The 18,931-nt window shown below is 35.1% G+C and overlaps 1 protein-coding gene across 1 annotated transcript; it reads right to left on the reverse strand.

Moving 5' to 3' along the window:
- Positions 1-524: 524 nt before the first annotated feature.
- Positions 525-1,019, reverse strand: LOC124539198. The gene has a single exon (XM_047116496.1). It carries the CDS (start codon positions 1,017-1,019, stop codon positions 525-527), a length of 495 nt encoding a protein of 164 aa, XP_046972452.1.
- Between the last annotated feature and the right edge of the window lie 17,912 nt (positions 1,020-18,931).

Consider the following 18,931-nt stretch of genomic DNA (forward strand, 5'->3'; position numbering starts at 1 on the left):
CTGTAAATTGCACACAGAGCTACGTCATAATTGTGATGCGTTGTCAGATTACCTATTAAGCTTTCACAGTGCATTGTATTGAAATTTAAAGATTTAAATTTGTGTTTATTTGAAATATACACTATAACGCCACCACCTTTGCGATTATGCCTCAGCTCTGAATGCATTGTATAGCCGTTTAGATTATATAGGGAACATAATGAATAAGAAATATTTACCTCGGTTAAAACAATCACATCTATCGCAGTAGTGCAACAGTCAATTATCTGCTCCAGTTTACAAAAGTTCTTATGCAGGGAACGTATGTTTATATGAATACACGTCAAGTTATAGCTATTATAAACAGGTAATTTGGACATGTAGTCTGTTAAATCAGTACAGTCGTAAAATTCGTTTACATAATCTCGTATCTTGGCTATATTTAAAGTATACAATTAAAAAATATAAGTGCTAAAATAATATAAGTGACAAACAGTCAAATAAATAAGTACTTGAAAAGTTTATTATGAAGTAATTAACAATGTTTATAGGAAGGCTTTAATATCGCTTTCAGACCTCACAGTATTTACCTTACTTTTATCTGTTTTGCGTATTAAAATCCTCCCATCCTTACACCAGATGTATTTATAAGTATCTTTTAACTCATGTTTAGTTTTACCTAAAAGAAATTTATAGTAGGGCGTTAATGCTTCTCGAACTACAATTTTTCCTACGGAGTGACGCTGATCTAGGTTGGGTATTATATCCACTGGAGATATGTTAGTTTGGCGAGATGCAGCAATCCACTTGTTTTTTGCTGATTCACTGATCAGCTCCACCTGGATAATTTGCGGTCGATCCTTTTTTATAGGCAATCTTTTTATTTCCTTGACTTCTTTTGCGTTCACATTCATTTTTTCTTGCACAACTGACACTATTTGCTGTAGATCTTGGTTTTCTTGAAGTGGGACTCCACTTATTTCCACACATTTCCTTAACTGCAGCTGTTCAAGTTCAAGTACCCTTTGTTCTAACGCCATTACTTTTGTTTCAAGGTAAGAATTTTTATTTTTTAGTTCAATTTGTTTTTGTTCGACTATTTTTATTTTGTTAGTGATTGTTTCTAAACTTTCAATAAATTCATCTATTTTGTCACTGCAAAATTGAATAGAATTCGTTATTGAGACTAATTCTTGTTTGACAATTTTTTGTACCTCTTTTGATGTATCTTGTAGTTTCCTAATATCTGCAGATTTGGAATGGAAGGACTGATTACCCAGCTCTTCCTCCTCTTCATCTTCATCTTCAGGTAATAAGAATGATGTTCTCCTCAATGATGAATTCTGGCAATCGCCACAAGACCAGTCTAGGCAATCAGCTGTTCGAAGTGATGTTAGTTGTTTATTGGTTAGTCCGGTACATGCCGTCGTTTCATGCACAGTAATTCCACACTTGGCACATTCTAATCCAGGAGATTTTTTAGTTATATTCTTATTACATTTATCACACTTTTTCATTGTTAACTTATAAATTTTGTTGACAGTACAAAACGTTGTATAATTTATATTCTTTTCATTTCGAAAAGCGGATCCGTTCGTTATTGTATTAAAATTATGTTGAATGTATTTTTACATTTGTTTTAGTAGTTTAAGTACGGATAGAAAAAAAAATAAATGCAAGCAAAATAAACTTATGTTTTTTTTTCTAATAATAAAAAACTAATTTTGCTTTTGTTATAATTATCATTTTCATAGAGATAATCCTAGTGAAGTCAAATGGCCTTGACTTATATTGTTCGCGAGTACATTGTAAAGTTAACACAATGCATATATTGTTTAAAATTATTCGCTGTTCATAATAAGGGCGCTTGTACCCAAAGCAAGTTAACGCGGCGTGAAGCTGGCATCTAAACGTGTATTACTGTTTTCCATTCTACCGTTGTTTAGATAAAAAGGATTAAAACATATAAAGTTTCATAATAAGCTCATTAGTATAATTATTTTGTAATATTTCGTATAAAGCGTCCCGGCTTCGGAGAGGTGCAATGCTGATACTAAATATACTACAGAATTTATCTTATTTATTTACTATATTGTACATGTATTGTATATAAAAACCGTTCTCTCGAATCACTGCATATATTAAAAAAGCGCATTAAATCCGTTGCGTTATTTTAAAGATATAAGCATACATATAGACAGACTTATATGTTGTTATATATTAGCTGTTACCCCCGCTTTGCTAAACATTAAAACAAATAGTGTTTATATAATATAATTTAATTAATAAGATAATTTATACAAAATTAATGATTAAAATATTTATTGCAGCTGCCATGAATTTTAAGGGCATTATATGTATATATAATCACATGTTCTTACGATATACCAATTTTATAAAGTTCGGCACAACCGTTCTTAAACTATGGCGGAACATACAGACAGACAAAAAATTCAAAAATGTTAAGTCTGATGTCACTGATTCATATAACGAAATTCGATAAAAATATTGTATATACAGACAGACTCTACATATTTATATTGTAGTGTAGTATAAATAAAAAAGAAAAAAAATACTGAAATAAGTAAAGCAGAGTTGGCTGTTGCGGCGTTATTCTATGCAAACTCGCTTAGTATGGTTAAGTTTTGAAAACCCTCAAGACGTTATTATGATAAACGGGCCAATTATATGTTATAATCAATCATTATCTTCTTAGTAAATAGTATGACATAGAATCTGCGATAAGTTTTGATTGTGTTCTCTTAGAATGTCCTTTATCAAAGCCGTATCTGTACATTTCATAACTCTATAACACTTTTGATTCTGTCAAACTACACTTATAGAAATGAAAGAAAATTCAGGCTAAAATTCATATGCCAAAATTTGAAAGAGGTATATTATTGTTAAAATACAAAATACAACGTAGATGCTGTATATGCTAAAAGTAGGATATTAATTAATCTTGTTTTACTGGTTTATTAGTAAGCTAGCTTGTACGGCCGCAGCTTCTGAAATTCTTGGCTCAAAACCCCATTTCAGGATAACAAAGCATGTCTATTTATGTGTCAAGAAATTCTTAGTTTTTGATTCGAGTCTGGACGTCAGCTGTTTTTGAACTACCATGCCTCTTAAATCTCATAAAACAACAACGACAACAACGGTCTATAAATTTCCCACTGCTGGGCTTAGGCCTCCTCTCACTTTGAGGAGAAGGTTTGGAACACATTCCACCTCACTGATCCATGTGGTCCCGGATTAGAATAGGACCTCCCCAACTCTACCCGTGGGTGTCGTAAGAGGCGACTAAGGGTTTATATTAGGGCCCAGTGCATATCATCTGCACTTTGGGCCACCCGCACGGTGGCGGGTAAACCACCACGATAGCATTCCCAAGGAGGGTTAGTGTCAGGCAGGCGGCCGACTTTAAAAATATAAGCCGAAACACTTACAGCATGGACAATGAAAACTATAAGAATGATAGGGCTAGGGCGTACCCCACAGGCGACGCGCAGGAGCAGCACCCGGCCCCTGTGGGAAATGGACAAGGGTTGTCGCACCAAAACGGGCGGGTGCGACGTAAGAAGCGAGCTCGAAGTGTGAGAGAGGTAAAATTGCGGTATGCGAGTTGGAATGTAGGAACGATGTCTGGAAGAGGAAGGGAGCTAGCAGATGTTTTGAAAAGGCGAAGGATAAATGCAGCGTGCCTGCAAGAGACAAAGTGGAAGGGTGCAAGGGCTAGGGAAATAGGAGAAGGATATAAGTTATTCTATTGTGGAAGTGATGGGAAGAGAAATGGTGTGGGTATAGTTTTAGATAGTAGGTTGAAAGAATGTGTGGTTGATGTAAAAAGAGTGAATGATAGACTGATAGCGATTAAATTAATTGTGGACGGCGTGACACTGAATTTAATAAGTGTATACGCGCCACAGTCAGGCTGTGAGGAAAGCGTGAAAGAAAAGTTTTGGGAGGATTTTGATTGTCTGCTGATGGATTTACAGGATAGCGAGGAAGTCTATGTGGGTGGTGACTTTAATGGCCATGTAGGAAAAGAGAGTGATGGATATGAGAGAGTGCATGGTGGGTTGGGATTTGGAAACCGGAACGCTGACGGCGAGGCACTTTTACAAGCTGCCTGTGCCTTCGACCTGGCTATAACAAACACGTGGTTTAAGAAAAAAGAGGAACACCTAATAACTTACAAGAGTGGCCACCACGCGACACAGATAGACTATTTCCTAGTGAGGCGAAGGAGTCTATGCTGTGTCAAAAACTGTAAAGTGCTGCCAGGCGAAGCTTTAGTCACCCAACACAGACTAATCCTAATGGATTTTAAATTAAGTGTCTCGCCCAAAAACAGCCGAACACGGCCCCCTCCTAAGACAAGATGGCGTATGTTAGAGAATGATGAATGTGCTATTAGATTTAGGAACCAAATATTGGAGAAAATGATAGAAATGAGTGATATGAAAGAGACATTGGCGAATGAATGTTGGATTGAGATGGCTAGGTATATAAGGAAGGTCGCAAAAGATGTGTTTGGAGAGTCGAAAGGAAAGGGTTTAATAGATAGGGATACCTGGTGGTGGAATGACGAAGTGCAAAATGTATTGAAAGAGAAGAAAGTGGCATTTAAAGAATGGCAGGTTGTAAAAAATGTAAATGCAAGTTTGAAAGATGAAAAAAAGGAAGTTTATAGGGTATTTAAGAGGAGAGCAAAGAAGGTGGTAGCGGTTGCCAGAGCGAAGGCACAGGAGAGGTTATACAACTCACTGGATAGCCCGAGAGGCCAAAAGGATCTCTACCGAATTACGAAAGAGAGAGAAAGACGATCGAGAGATATAACATATATCAAATGCATGAAAGATGAGGCTGGTAAAGTTTTATGTAAAGATGAGGAAATAAAAGAAAGATGGAAGGTCTATTTTGAAAAGCTTATGAATGAAGAAAATGACTGGAATGGTGTTCTTCGAGAGGCGCAAGTAAATAAGGGATTAGTAAGAGAAATTAGCATGGATGAGGTAATGACAGCAGTCAAAAGCATGAAAAATGGGAAGGCTTTGGGTCCAGATGATATACCAGTTGAAGTATGGAAGATATTAAAGAGTGAAGGATGTATGTGGTTGACTTTATTCTTCAATAAGTTGTTGCATGAAGAAACCATCCCACAAGAATGGTGCAGTAGTTCACTAGTGCCCATCTTCAAAAATAAAGGAGATGTACAGGATTGCAACAACTATAGAGGGATTAAGCTCATATCACATACTATGAAAGTATGGGAGAAGGTAATAGAGAGAAGATTGCGAGAAGAGAGTGAAATTACCGAAAATCAGTTTGGGTTTATGCCAGGTCGAGGGACAATGGACGATATCTTTGCACTCCGCCAATTGTGCGAGAAGTACAGACGTGCTCACAAGAACCTGCACATGGTGTTCATTGATCTCGAGAAAGCCTATGATAGGGTGCCTCGTGAAGTGTTATGGTGGGCATTGAAAGAGAAAGGTTTGCCTGGGAAGTATGTGGAGTTAATTCGTGCTATGTACAAGGGATCTTGTACCTACGTCCGATCGTCTGCCGGAGACACCGACCGGTTCAATGTGGCTGTATGTTTGCACCAAGGGTCGGCTCTAAGTCCTTACCTCTTCCTGTTGGTTATGGACGCTCTAACGGCGGACATACAGGAGGAGGCACCCTGGTGCATGCTTTTTGCCGACGACATTGTACTGGTTGGTGAAGATGGACCTGAGATCCAGAGCAGATTGGAGGATTGGCAACGGAAACTGGAGAATGTTGGCCTGAAAATCAGTAGAACGAAGACTGAATACATGTTCTGCGATTTCGGCGGTCTCTCCGGTCCCGAAGCCATAGCGCTTGATGGCGCAGCTCTTCCAGTCTGCTCCGACTTCCGGTATCTCGGTTCACTCATTCAAGGCGATGGCGAAATAGATCGAACGGTGAAGCACAGGATTAACACAGGATGGATGAAATGGCGGCAGGTTACGGGAACAATTTGTGATCCCCGTATTCCCCTTAAACTTAAGGGGAAGATCTATAAGACCATGATCAGACCTGCTGTCCTGTATGGATCAGGGTGTTGGGCTACAAAAGGGATGACTGAAAGACAATTGCATGTTGCGGAGATGAGAATGCTGAGAGGAATGTGTGGTGTTACGCGAATGGATAGAGTAAGGAATGAGTATATAAGAGGAAGTTTGAAAGTGACACCGATAGCCGAGAAGTTATGTGGAAGGCGGCTATCATGGTATGGGCATGTAATGCGGAGGAATGAGGAACACATTGTGAGGAAGGCCTTGAGCATGGATGTGGATGGATATAGAGGTAGAGGACGACCAAGGAAACGATGGATGGATTGTGTGAAAGACGATATGGCTAGAAAGAATGTTACTTGTGAGATGACGTCTGACAGAGAAGTATGGAAGGAGAAGACATGCTGTGCCGACCCCAAGTAAAATTGGGATAAGGGCAGGAGAATGATGATGATCCAATACGGTTTGCTGGAATACTCATGAGGCAGAATTTCTTTGAAATTAAACACATGTAGGTTTCTTCACGATGTTTTCCTTCACCGCCTAGCACGAGATTTACAAACACAGTTTAAGCACATGACTATGTAGTTTCTTGCCTGGATTTGAATCCGTAATCATCGATTAAGATGCACACGTTCTAACCACTGGGCCATTTCGTCTAATGATACGATATTTTTTATCTGCCTTATCTGGACGTAGGAATCTTTGTAATCATCAAGTCAGAGTAAGATGCAGTCAGGTATGAAAATGAATTACTTAACAAAGTTCAGTATAGATTTCATAGTTATTATCAACATTAAGTTTCCATGGATCATTCCACTGCAACATCCCCAGCATAATAAAAAGGTCAGCTACGAGTCTGGAATAGTTGAATAATCTTCTATTAAATAACTCTGACAAGAAAAATTACTTTCCTTCTTACAAATTAAGCTTTGCATTCATCACCAGTAACAGTATCGATACGAATCAATGGACCGTAACTTTGCCTCTTGAAATGCTACAATACGAAAATGACGTAAAAGACTTAAATTCCATTTATTGGTTTGAAACATAAGCAAGTTGTAGATCAAATTGTTTATGCTTAACGAATTATAATACGTTACAGTTCTAGTCGCTTCTTCACTTGCATTTGTAATAATAAATGATTATGGTATCTTTAAATCTAAACGTTAGGCACTGTGCAATCCTTTAATTCTTTCATTTTACAGACACTTAATACGTCATTTATCATTTTATTACCAAATGCTTGTCCGTGTTAGTATTCTGGTATTTTATATTATTAATGCCCGCGACTTCTTTTGTTTTAGAGGTTTTTTGTCATGTGTTGAGCAAAAAAGTAGCCTACGTCCTTCGTTTGAGTTCAAGTTTGCTTCATAATAAATTTCATCAAATTCGGTTCATTGGTTTGTTAGTGAAAGAGAGTCAGACAGACAAAGTTACTTTCAAATTTATGTTAGTATTGATTCTTAAAAAGACATATAAATGACACCAACTATACAATACTTTAGAAAACTATGCAAAAATATCAACCACTATTTTCATCTTCAAAGCGCCAATAGTTAAATTTGTATCTAAGTGTATTGTTTACGCAGTTACACTGGCTCACTCACACTACAAGCTAGAATACAACAATACTAAGCGTTCTTGTTAGGCAAAATATATTATATAACATTTTTTTATACTATTTGCTCATCGTATATAAAAAATACTAAATTGAGATTAAAATTTGTATTGATTAATTATTATTTACATTTTAACAGTATTTGTTCTAGTGAATATATATTCCATTAATTAAAATTTCACAAAACTGAATTTTTGACCAAAGTCAAGACTTCGTCTACATAACATCAATTTGAGATAAATTCCACGCCAAATTGACCCATCCATCAAAATTGATTGCGCCACACATGCTGCAGACTTTACAACCATGTTCCATTAACCTATCATATGAAATGTTGATGTAATAACGACGAAAATTAGGTGTGACACGGTCTTAAAAAGGCATTTATCGTGCTGAAGTATATTAAATCTTGATTAATGGTGAAGCGTAAGAAGTTATACTATTACTAGCTTCCCCACGCGGCTTCAGCAACATAATACTAATTTGCCTCGTGATATCTTCTGTAGTCTGGGTAAGAAAAGGTTCGTCACCTTAAGATCTATTTTCGTGTGCTCAATATGTGCGATAATCTGCTTTACCGATCGAGAATGACATATTGTGTCGCAATGATTTGATGTTTAGATTCAAAAGGTACTAAGAGTTTAAGACTTGATAAAGGAATAAAGTTGAAATCTAACGAAGGTTTTCTTACTCTGACTGTAATATTAATTGAGGCATTTGTTAAAACAACACTCATACGTCCGGCGAATGTCATATGCTGACAAATAAATAGGTAGGCGGACACGCAAATGGGCCTCTTCATGATAAATGGTCACCGTCCATATAAATTGTCGGCGTTAGAAATATTAACCATATAAACATCACTAAAGCATCACCAACCATGGGTTGACCACTGAGGTGTACTAGCTCAGTCACACACCTTTTTAACCGGAACACAATACTAATTGTTGATCATCAGCATTCTATTATATATTAATATTTTAAATGTGAATATAACTCAATCACTCTGTCTGTCGACCTTTCACTACCAAACCGGTGAACCGATTTTGATGAAATTGGGTATGACACAAACTTGAACTCCAAGAAAGAAGGCTAACTTTTTTGCTTGACACGTGACAGCCAACACCCAAAAACGCGAGCATAGCCGCGGGCGACTACTAGTTCAATATATGCCGATTGGGTGTTACATACCAAGGCGTGCAAACCCTTACCACCAAGTGGAAATAAAAAAGTGATAAGAACTTACGATCATACGCTAATTTTATACCGTCAGGCAATTAATAAATGAATATTTTTTATACATATAATGCAATATGATAGTACATGGTAAGAATAGCTGTAAGTAGTAGAACTTTCGCCTAGATAGATATATTTTTTTTATTTTTATTTTGATGTAGTATTGTATATTGTAACCAACAGCAGTTGGTTGTCATAATGAACATAAAATTATTATGATCCATGTCAGATAACATCTCATATTCCAACATTAAATCTTTACCTGTTAACGATATCATTTCACTGATACTAACTAACTAACTAACTACATGACCTACAAAACCAAATTCTATAATTTAAATGCATAAATGTTTATAAATAATACCTAATTTATTACGACTTACGACGTCATTGCAATGGCTCACAAAAATTTAAATCTTCAACTTCAAATTCAGTTTGTATACATTCTGGCTACATTTTTAAAAAGGAACGCTATGACAGTTTGCTGATTGCCTTTTTGTAATGCTATTGTATTCATAGAAGCAAATTAAATTCGAAATTCAAAAAATATATGTGGAGTTTAACAAAGGCGATCGTTCTTGTCAGTCAGACCCTCATCTTTCACGATTATTTGAGTCTTTTTAATTTAAAACGACCGCTTTTGAATAAACCGCTGCAATTATTTTTTTGTTTGTGTTCGTAATGTAGATTTGATTCGAAATTCAAATTATGTACAAGAATTATAAGGAAGGTATTTTTATTCCGAACTCACAGTAAAACTACTTTTTCAAATGATATGAACTGTTTAAAATCGTTTTATAGTTTAAGTATAGCCATAGTTTATTAAATTATATAATAAGTATTAAATTTTATAAACATACAAAAGGAGAATATATGTACGTCTAAGAAAATTGTGTTTCTTTAAAGTATCTACAGAAAAGTGTACGATAAATTTTGTCTGTCTAATTTGTACCTATCTATTAGAATACATATATGGGAATAACTCACAATAATAAATAACTATTTCAGTTTTAATAAATATAACTTTAGTTCAATGAAATTTCTTATCAAATTATTTTTAAGAAAATAAAAATACATTTTACATTAAATGTAACTTACTAGTTACATATAATTGTTGTTTTTGTAACAGACTACAACTACACTACACTACTGTGTAATTGTCGGCTGTGGTTTCGTTTGCGTTGTAGGATTTGGTCGTAGAGGCAAAAAAGAAGCCTATTTATTCTTGGAGTTCAAACTTGTTTTATAGAAAGTACTAAATTTGGCTCCGTGGTTGACTGTGAAAGATCCACAGAGTAATAAAAATACAGAGCTATTTTCGCATTTATAATATTAATATAGATTGTAAATTTTGCTTGAATCGATATTAATAGTGATTAAATATAATTATTTAAATTTATAATAAGAGCTATACTTATTTTTGTTGAATTTCATGCACAAGATATATATAATATATTAGTTCCTAAAATGCAAACGAGTCTAGCAACTATTATTAAAACATCAGTACTTTGTATTTGTATATTAATTTGAAAGGTTGGTGAACCAGTATGATCGCAACGAGAGACAACGTAGATCATATGTTTGGTAATCTGATAGTGTAGAAATAACCATTCCATTGTCATTATTTAAACAAGTGACATAAGATGAGGAATTTATCTTTTTAAATTAAATCAAATATTCTTTATTGAAGGAGGCTCTACATAAAAGAGGTTGGATACTTCTTTTTTTTTAATTTTATCAAATTATTTATATATATGACATTGATTTAGCTTGTAAATTCGAACGAGAACAATCAGTCAAAACTAACTAAAGTAAGTAAGTAACTCGTTTTCACCAATTAAATAATATTAAATTCAAATTAAATTATATTTCTAGCTCTACAGTCATGAAATACCAAATCTACGATTTTATTTATCATAAATAATAAATAATTTATGTAACTTAATTGACGTCAATCTGTAAATGTTTAAAAGTACTTACGTAAACATATTCTACAAAATAACGTTTTTACTTTATTTTGCTAAGTGATTATCGAAAGTTCAGGCTTCAGACTAAAAGGTCTTATTAAAGTACTTTCATCGAATAACATAGACTATTTTTCGATCGATTTTATATATTTTAGTACATCGATCGACTTAAGACTAGACTAAGATCGACGTAGACTTTTGGACGATCTTGTCTGAGTAGATACCACCCACTCATAAAATATTCTTCCACTAAATAGCAAAACTTATATATATATAAATAAATATATATATTGTTGTATTCTGGTTGATGGGTGAGTCAGTGTAACTACAGGAACAAGAGATATAACATATTTATTCTTAAGATTGGTGCATTGGTATTAGGATAAGGATGAAAAATATATCTTACAGCGACACTCCGCCTAAACATAATAAAAAAAGAACATAATATATATCTGATATTATAATACCCAGCACCATTATAATGGTGTTTGTTTGAAGGGAAGGAAGTAAATAAATATGAGCGCGTAAATGTAACACTCGATCTGAGAAATATTATTACGTTTTATTTGCCGCGCTGCTACAGTGATTTGTTGGATAATCTCGTGACCTAAATTCACCAATCACACGGTGGAGCTCATGATTTTTTCTTATCTGGAAACATACATTTGTAGGTTACCTAGAGCCTATCTAGAGGCAAGATGGCCCTGTGGTTAGAACGCATGCATCTTAACCGATAATTGTGAGTTCAAACCCAGGCAACCATCACTCAATATTCATGTGCATAATTTGTGATTATAATTCATCTTGTTCTTGGCGGTGAAGGACAATATCGCGAGGAAAGATGCATATATCAAATTCCATAGAAATTCTGCCAAATGTGTATATGCCACCAACCCGCAGTAGAACAGCGTGATGGAATATGTTCCAAAACTTTTCCTTAACGGGAGAGGAGGCCTTTAGCCCAGCATTGAGAAATTTACCAGCTATTGTTGTTGTTGTTGTTGAGCCTATCTACCTTTGTGCAAGTCCCTCTGGGTACGTGATGATGATAATGTTACCCAAACCGATTTCATCCATGGTGGTCAGTCTCAATGGAGATCAGCCAAATACGCAGACCATATTATAGTAGACAAGGATTTCAGCAAATACAGGAGCACTTTCTGTTGCCCTTCTCATTGGATATCGTTGAATTCTTTAATCCAATGGAACTGCAAACCTGTCAGTTTAACTGTAACTAATATACAGCTTGTAGTTCATAAACCTTCAGGTAAAATAACAAGTTTAATAATAAGTTTACAATTCTCATAAGATAACAAAGAATTCACTATCAAATTTAAAAATGGAATTATACAAAACAAAAAATGAACGCTACAATATTTCGTAAGCGACGAAATGGTTTATTTAGTATCGTGACATAAGCTGTGTAAGAGCCATTTAATTCTCATTAAATTGCTAAGTTACTTTACAATAATCCCTGAAAGGTCGATAAATACCCCGGCTACTAGAATTAAGCCATAGAGGATTATTGCAAGTCATAAACTCTCTTTATGAGAATATCGTTTTATGACAATTCTCTGAGATGATAAAATATCACGCAATTTAAGAAGTTGCTTTTATTAGTGTTTATAACAATTTAAGAAAACCTATACACACTTTGGAGCTGCATGGTGTAATAAGGTCTAAGCCTTATCCTCTAGAAAAGAGGATGCTAGACATAAAAGGGTGGGTAAATGACAAAAGACATAATTGTGATTGGTTTATGTGATGAAGGGTTTGTACCTACAAATACCTGTAAAAATTCCGTCCACAAACCCATTTGAATAAAAGTTCTTTGAAAGTTGGGTATATGTGAGTTAAAATATTTGCCCCATACACTAAACAGTTAAGTTAATTATAAATATTTTAATAACTCCTAACTAACTATGGTGTATACAATTTACTCAATTACATTATTATTACTGTATATCCTAATAAATATTGTAAATGCAAAATAAATTTGTTTTGTTTCTGTTTACGCTGTCCTGACATGTTGTCAAAAATACATAAAAGGACATAGAGGACCAAAACTTACTCTCTAAATGCTCTAAAAGTTTGATTTAACTTAATAACTAGCTTATAAGGAAGCAAAACGCGAGGTTCTAAATTCAGACTCAGGATCAAAAGAGAAAAAATATGATTGGTCTGTCTAGATTCCCAGTAGGCCAGCGCTTGGAAATTGGCAGTATTTATAATTTCATGTCTCGAAAAATTTAAAGGTCTTGCAACACTTTCCAGGAGTGTCAAATTATAAAACGAGGCAATAGTGTAAGAATAAACGCATTACGCCAAAACCATGATAATCGCCTTAAATAAATAATTTATGCTGCTCAAATAAAAATAATCAACTTTCAATAAAGCATAATTGTATAATAAACTTAACGAAGTTACTGTTATGTCACATGTTTGTGTGGAAAACACCATCAGCTCGAAGCGTAATTTGTGTTAATATTAATGTCTTCATTAATATGTTTAATACAATTTCTTTATTGAAAATGGACATGATTATACTATATTCATTTGAACTGTAGCGAAGAGGTAAGTGCTTATTCATGATGGTTAAATTAAACTGTTAATAATATACTTTAAATAAAAAACAATTTTATCTTTACACTGGCGTGGTAATTAATATTGAAAAGTGTTTTGCTGATAATTAATTAAAAAACTTAAGCATTGGTTTATTTAAGTGATTCTAATCGAGAAGAATAAGTATTCGGTTGTTTTGTACTATAAAATGTCATGTAGTAAAGTCTGTATTTACCCTAGTGCTGGGTTCAGATCTTTGCTGATTTTAAAAAGTAATTTTTAACTTTCACACTGAAATATTAAAAATCACAAATTCAAAAGAAAACTGTGATTCTTGTCAACGTTCGAACGTTATCCAACTAATAATCGATATAGATTTCACTATTTCTAATCACGTGGTCATGTAGCCTTTGTTCAATGAACATACATACACTGCAAAAAGAAAAAAATAACAGTACAAAATATCAATATTTAATAGTATTAAATGTTGGAGCGTTAAATGGAGAGACACGCACACACAGAAGCAGTTGATCCATTTAATAAAAATTTTAAAAATCGAACAGCATAAAAATTGGTATCGAAATACCGACCTGTGAAATAGTGGAACTTTTCAATCTATCGGCTTTTAATTACAGCTGAATGAAGCGAGCAAAAGACGAGAGTTATTTCGTCCTTTTCTTAGAAGTAGAAGTGCTATTCAATGGGCAAATATTCGCACCGTACGTGTTGATTTTTTTCAATATGGCATCACGAAAAAACGTCTCTGTACTATATAACATTTACATTACACTCAGAATTTCCATTAAACCACAAGTAAATTATTTAAGTAATACTCCGTAACATCAATATTCGCTTCACCGCATTGAAAGAATCAAATTAACGCTTGGAAATCTTTTAACAAAAAATATTCTTTGGGACAACGACCTTTGCCAGCCATGGCATATTAAAACGCTATTTACATTAACTTTAATAATGTTTAAGCAACGAGAAAAGACACAAATAAAATGTTGTTATTAAATTAATCGTAGGCTCGCTGGCTTTATCTGCGTTTAATTGCGCTCGCACTCTGCGGAAAGTTTAAAGGGTGGATTATTCATAATAAATGGCTAAACGTTGAAATAATTACGCACGATACGCTGTTATATCCTTGAAATAATTAAAAGGAAAATTTAATATAAGTTTAGCATAATTCTGTGAGTACCTTCTGGCATAAAGCTTAGTTACTAATGAGGTAGATTAGTAGCCTACTTTTTTATTTGGAAGGTTAATGATAAATAGGCCCGAAGGAATGTGCCCATTTATTAAATGTTGGCAATTTTGTACACTTTTATTGCTAAATGAGGCGTGCCTATAATATTATTTTAATGGAATGCTCCAGTTTCCTCTGACCTTATTTGTCTAGAAATTATCGTGAAATTACGTGAAGACTACGGTTCCCATTCCATACTAATTTCAATTCTTAATTTTACATCAGTCGAATCAAACGCTCTCATTTTTCAATAAATACGTCCTAACGAAATAACTGACAATATATTTTTCTGGCGTTACCACATAAACACGCTAGTTGAGCTCTAAATATTCTGCTATAAATTTACATAATAATTTTCTGTACACAAACACGACTACGGTAACCATGGGAATCCCTTATGCAAGTTAAAACGCTGGCTTACCCTTCAAACGACTAGGTACTACTACCCTTCACTAATTATTTATGTTTGGTATAAGAATAAAAGGTTGTCAATAACGTGCGAATACTAAAAACATATACGGCCTTTTTGTTCTAGCAGCTTATTTCCAGAAATCAAGGTCCCCGATACAAAGCCTGGTTCGGTTCAGAAAAAGATTTGGAGTTTTTTTGTAACGAAATTTAAAGTATCCTAATGTTTGGACAATGATAGGTAATGCTCTTGTACGAGGAACGCAAAACTGTTGGAACTGCCCCTGTACTCTTGAACTTAAATTATACCCATTGTTAATAAGAGTGTACCAATTTTTACGCAAACATTACACATCATTAATATCTAGGTGAAAATAACGTCCGTGACCGAAAACAGCCTCATCAATCAATATAATCCATGAAGTAAATCTTTGTTGGACATAATTGATTTATAAAGTTAATTCATCCAGTGTAATAACAGAGCACCATGTATAACAAGGTTTGCCTCGTACTGAAATTGCCTTTTCTACCTTTTGCAATGCCAGTGCCTGTAACTGAAACCGACTGGTCAACGATTGTCATACACGTGTAGATTTCTTCTGTTAGTGAAATATCAGTTTTCGTTACGATTTTTTCATCATTAGTCAAAAAATTTTACTGGTATATGAACAGGACTTGTTACTTTGCCAGTGGACACGGCGTACCACACCCTGTACGAGTGTGCTGCGTTGGGGCCCCAGAGGCACATCCTTGCGGCGACTATGGGCGGAGACCTCTCGCTACCGAGCGTTATCAACACCATGCTCGGTAGCGAGGTGTGCTGGTCAGAGATGCGCTCCTTCTGCGAAAGTGTCATGTCGCAGAAGGAAGCAGCGGAGCGGGAGCGGGAAAAAAATACCGCCGCTGACTCGCTCCGCAGAAGACGACCGGGGAGAAGGAAAAGGCGCTACGCGCATCTTCTCCCTCCGCCTCAATAGGCGCCGTAGGGACCAGGGGGAATCCCAGTACCCTGGGAATCCCCCCTAGCTGTTGAAGGCCCGTATAAGCGGGCCGACCGTCAGGGCGTCACGGTAGCATGCGTAAGCGATCCCGTGGCGTCCGCTGAAAGACGAAGAGGGTACTGCTGGTTTTTTAGTGGGTAAACCCGGTGTGCCTGGGCGCACTCGGCGTTCAGGGCTCCGGGGAGTCCCACACACCCCCCCACTTTCCATCACGTGGGGGAAGCGCGTAAAGCGTTTTTCCAGCGTAATAAAAAAAAAAGGACTTGTTACTTTTCATCTATACCTTAATCAATAATTTATTTATATGTTCAAATGAAAATATACTTTATTTGAAGAGGTTTTTAGCTTCAAAATAGCTTATCTTTTGAATTGTCAATTTACAAGTGAGCCAACTATGATTCGAAATGTCAATTCTATCGATACCAAGTTATTTCGACTGAAATTGAACAAAATTAAATTAAATTTATCACAGCTGAATGATAATAATCCATTCATTACGGTTCAGAGACTTCTACACGTAACAATGATAAAATATGTAAATAATAAGTTCATTGACCTTTCAATTTCACGAACACACACCTGTCCCATTACATGTTTATATTAAAAGTTATAAATGTGACTAAACAAACATGTTAATTAAACACCTAAAATTTCATAGGAACTCCTGCTGTTTTCCCGACACTATGTAATAAAATAACAATGTCGCACTATAGTAGAAGTAAAATGGATACGTGAACAAATTTTATTTTAATACAAATTGATTTCCCTAAATCTTATTTTATGTTAAATCCACCAACTATTTTTCAAACCTTAACTTATAATATTTATAAAATCACCCTTTATTAATACTGAACAGATTTAAATCAAAATTCTTCTTTAAGTAGTATTTCACAGACATTTGAATCATTCCTCAGGCTTATTGTAAAGCTACCACTGCCAATGTATTAGGTTAAGGGTGAGGCGAGGCGAGGTAAAGGTGAGGCCTCCACTATGACTGCATAATACCGTGATTGTTCTACCAAGTGTAATGACTTAGAAGAAAAAGAAAATTTGTTCCTAAGACTAGTAAGGTAAATTGTATGTGACATAGGACAATAGGTCACTTCTTCTCTTGAGAAGAAAGTTGTAACCAAAAAACGGTTGTGCAGTTCAGTCGATACGTGCAAGTTTTATTCATTCTCTGTTCATTCATCTTCGAGCGAAAGATTAAAGAAATTGAGCACATGGAATCACAGTTATTCTTGCCTGGGTTCAATCAATCAATTTCAATTAAAAACCACTCGTTTTATTTACCATTTGTAAATGCAAACCACGCCTACTTTGCAAACGTTTGAACAAACTTTTAGTGCCAATTATGCCAACCCTTGGAAATGGTTTTACTGGTGACTGGTGAGTTAGTTTCTCACAAATTTACGGGTGATTGAGGCATACGGATTTTTGAATACGCTTGTTGTAGTTTGTTCTTAGTACTACTTACTACCACACTACTATAATGCGTCATCTGTGCGTGCCTGTAGTTACACTGGCGCACTCAACCTTCGAACCGGAACACAACGATACCAAGTATTGTTTGGCTGTAAAACATCTGATGAGTTGGTGATAACTACCCAGAGGGGCTTGCACATAGCCCTACCACCAAGTAGAGGATGAATGGATATTCTACTACACCCTACTAAATTCCCGTCTTTGTAATTCTAAAGATATAGATCCGTATATAAATATTGGATATATTTACTAAGGAATTTATTAAGGAAAAATATTTAGTAAACAACAGAATTTCCCTAAGCAAGCGAGCTGCATAAAACTCATCAAGCTTGACAACTATTAGATGGATAAACCAGAATAATAGCCAGCTTCGCCTAATTAATTCGGTTGGCTAAAGTAAATTAGGCTAGCTGCATTTAGCCGGCTAGCTAAGCGGAATAGGATGTAATAAGATATGGAGACAAAATTATGTTTGAGATAGGATGCTCTGAAAATTACGTTTCTTAGTAAGCGGGTTATCTTCTTAGCTTTCGGGAGTGTATTGCAGGCAGTTTCCCGCAGACATTTTTTTACTCATACATAAAAAATTATATTATATAATCTATATATATATATATATATATATATAATTTTAGCTTTTAATTTTGTTTCTTATGTTTTAATCTTTATTATACTTCCTAAGGACGTGAACGCTCTTAATATTACGTGATGTATTTATTACCAAAATCAATTTAAGGAACGGGTCCTATTCCTGAATGGACAAAATATTTAAAACAAAAAACTTCAGTTGACTATTCAAATATTATAGTGCATTGATATTCTCGTCTGGCTTTACTTACTTATTGAGGTCAAACTCAGCTTTATACCGACCCATGTACAGGGGACGTAACATCTTAGTTCTCTAAGTTGCAATAAGCATTGGTAATGTAAGCGTTGGTATTTATTACAGTGCCAGTACGATTCTGGGAGAATTCACTTCGAATCTCACTCGTAATATTTTAACAACCGACTGACAGTTAAATATCACATTATATTCCATATTGCAAACTCGAGTTTTTTTGTGAGTCGAGATGACCCAGTGGTTAAAACGAGTTCATCTTAACCATTGATTGCGGGTTCAAACCCAAGCAAGCACCGCTGAATATTAATGTGCTTAATTTGTCTTTATAACTCATCTCGTGCTCGGTGGTCAAAACATCGTGAGGAAACCTGCATGTGTCTTATTTCATAGAAATTCTGCCACGTGTGTAATCCACCAACCCGCATTGGAACAGCGTGGTGAAATATGTTCCAAACCTTCTCCTCAAAGGGAGAGGAGGCCAGCAGTGGGAAATTTATTTTTATTTATTTAGGCTCTAGTTATTTATTTATCTTGTTAT

The sequence above is a fragment of the Vanessa cardui genome, chromosome 22, assembly GCF_905220365.1.
Source record: "Vanessa cardui chromosome 22, ilVanCard2.1, whole genome shotgun sequence".
Classification (NCBI taxonomy): Eukaryota; Metazoa; Arthropoda; class Insecta; order Lepidoptera; family Nymphalidae; genus Vanessa; species Vanessa cardui.

Bases quoted from the DNA above. Each gene is read 5' to 3' on its own strand.
- LOC124539198 (XM_047116496.1), bottom strand. From the start codon at position 1,019: ATGGCGTTAGAACAAAGGGTACTTGAACTTGAACAGCTGCAGTTAAGG.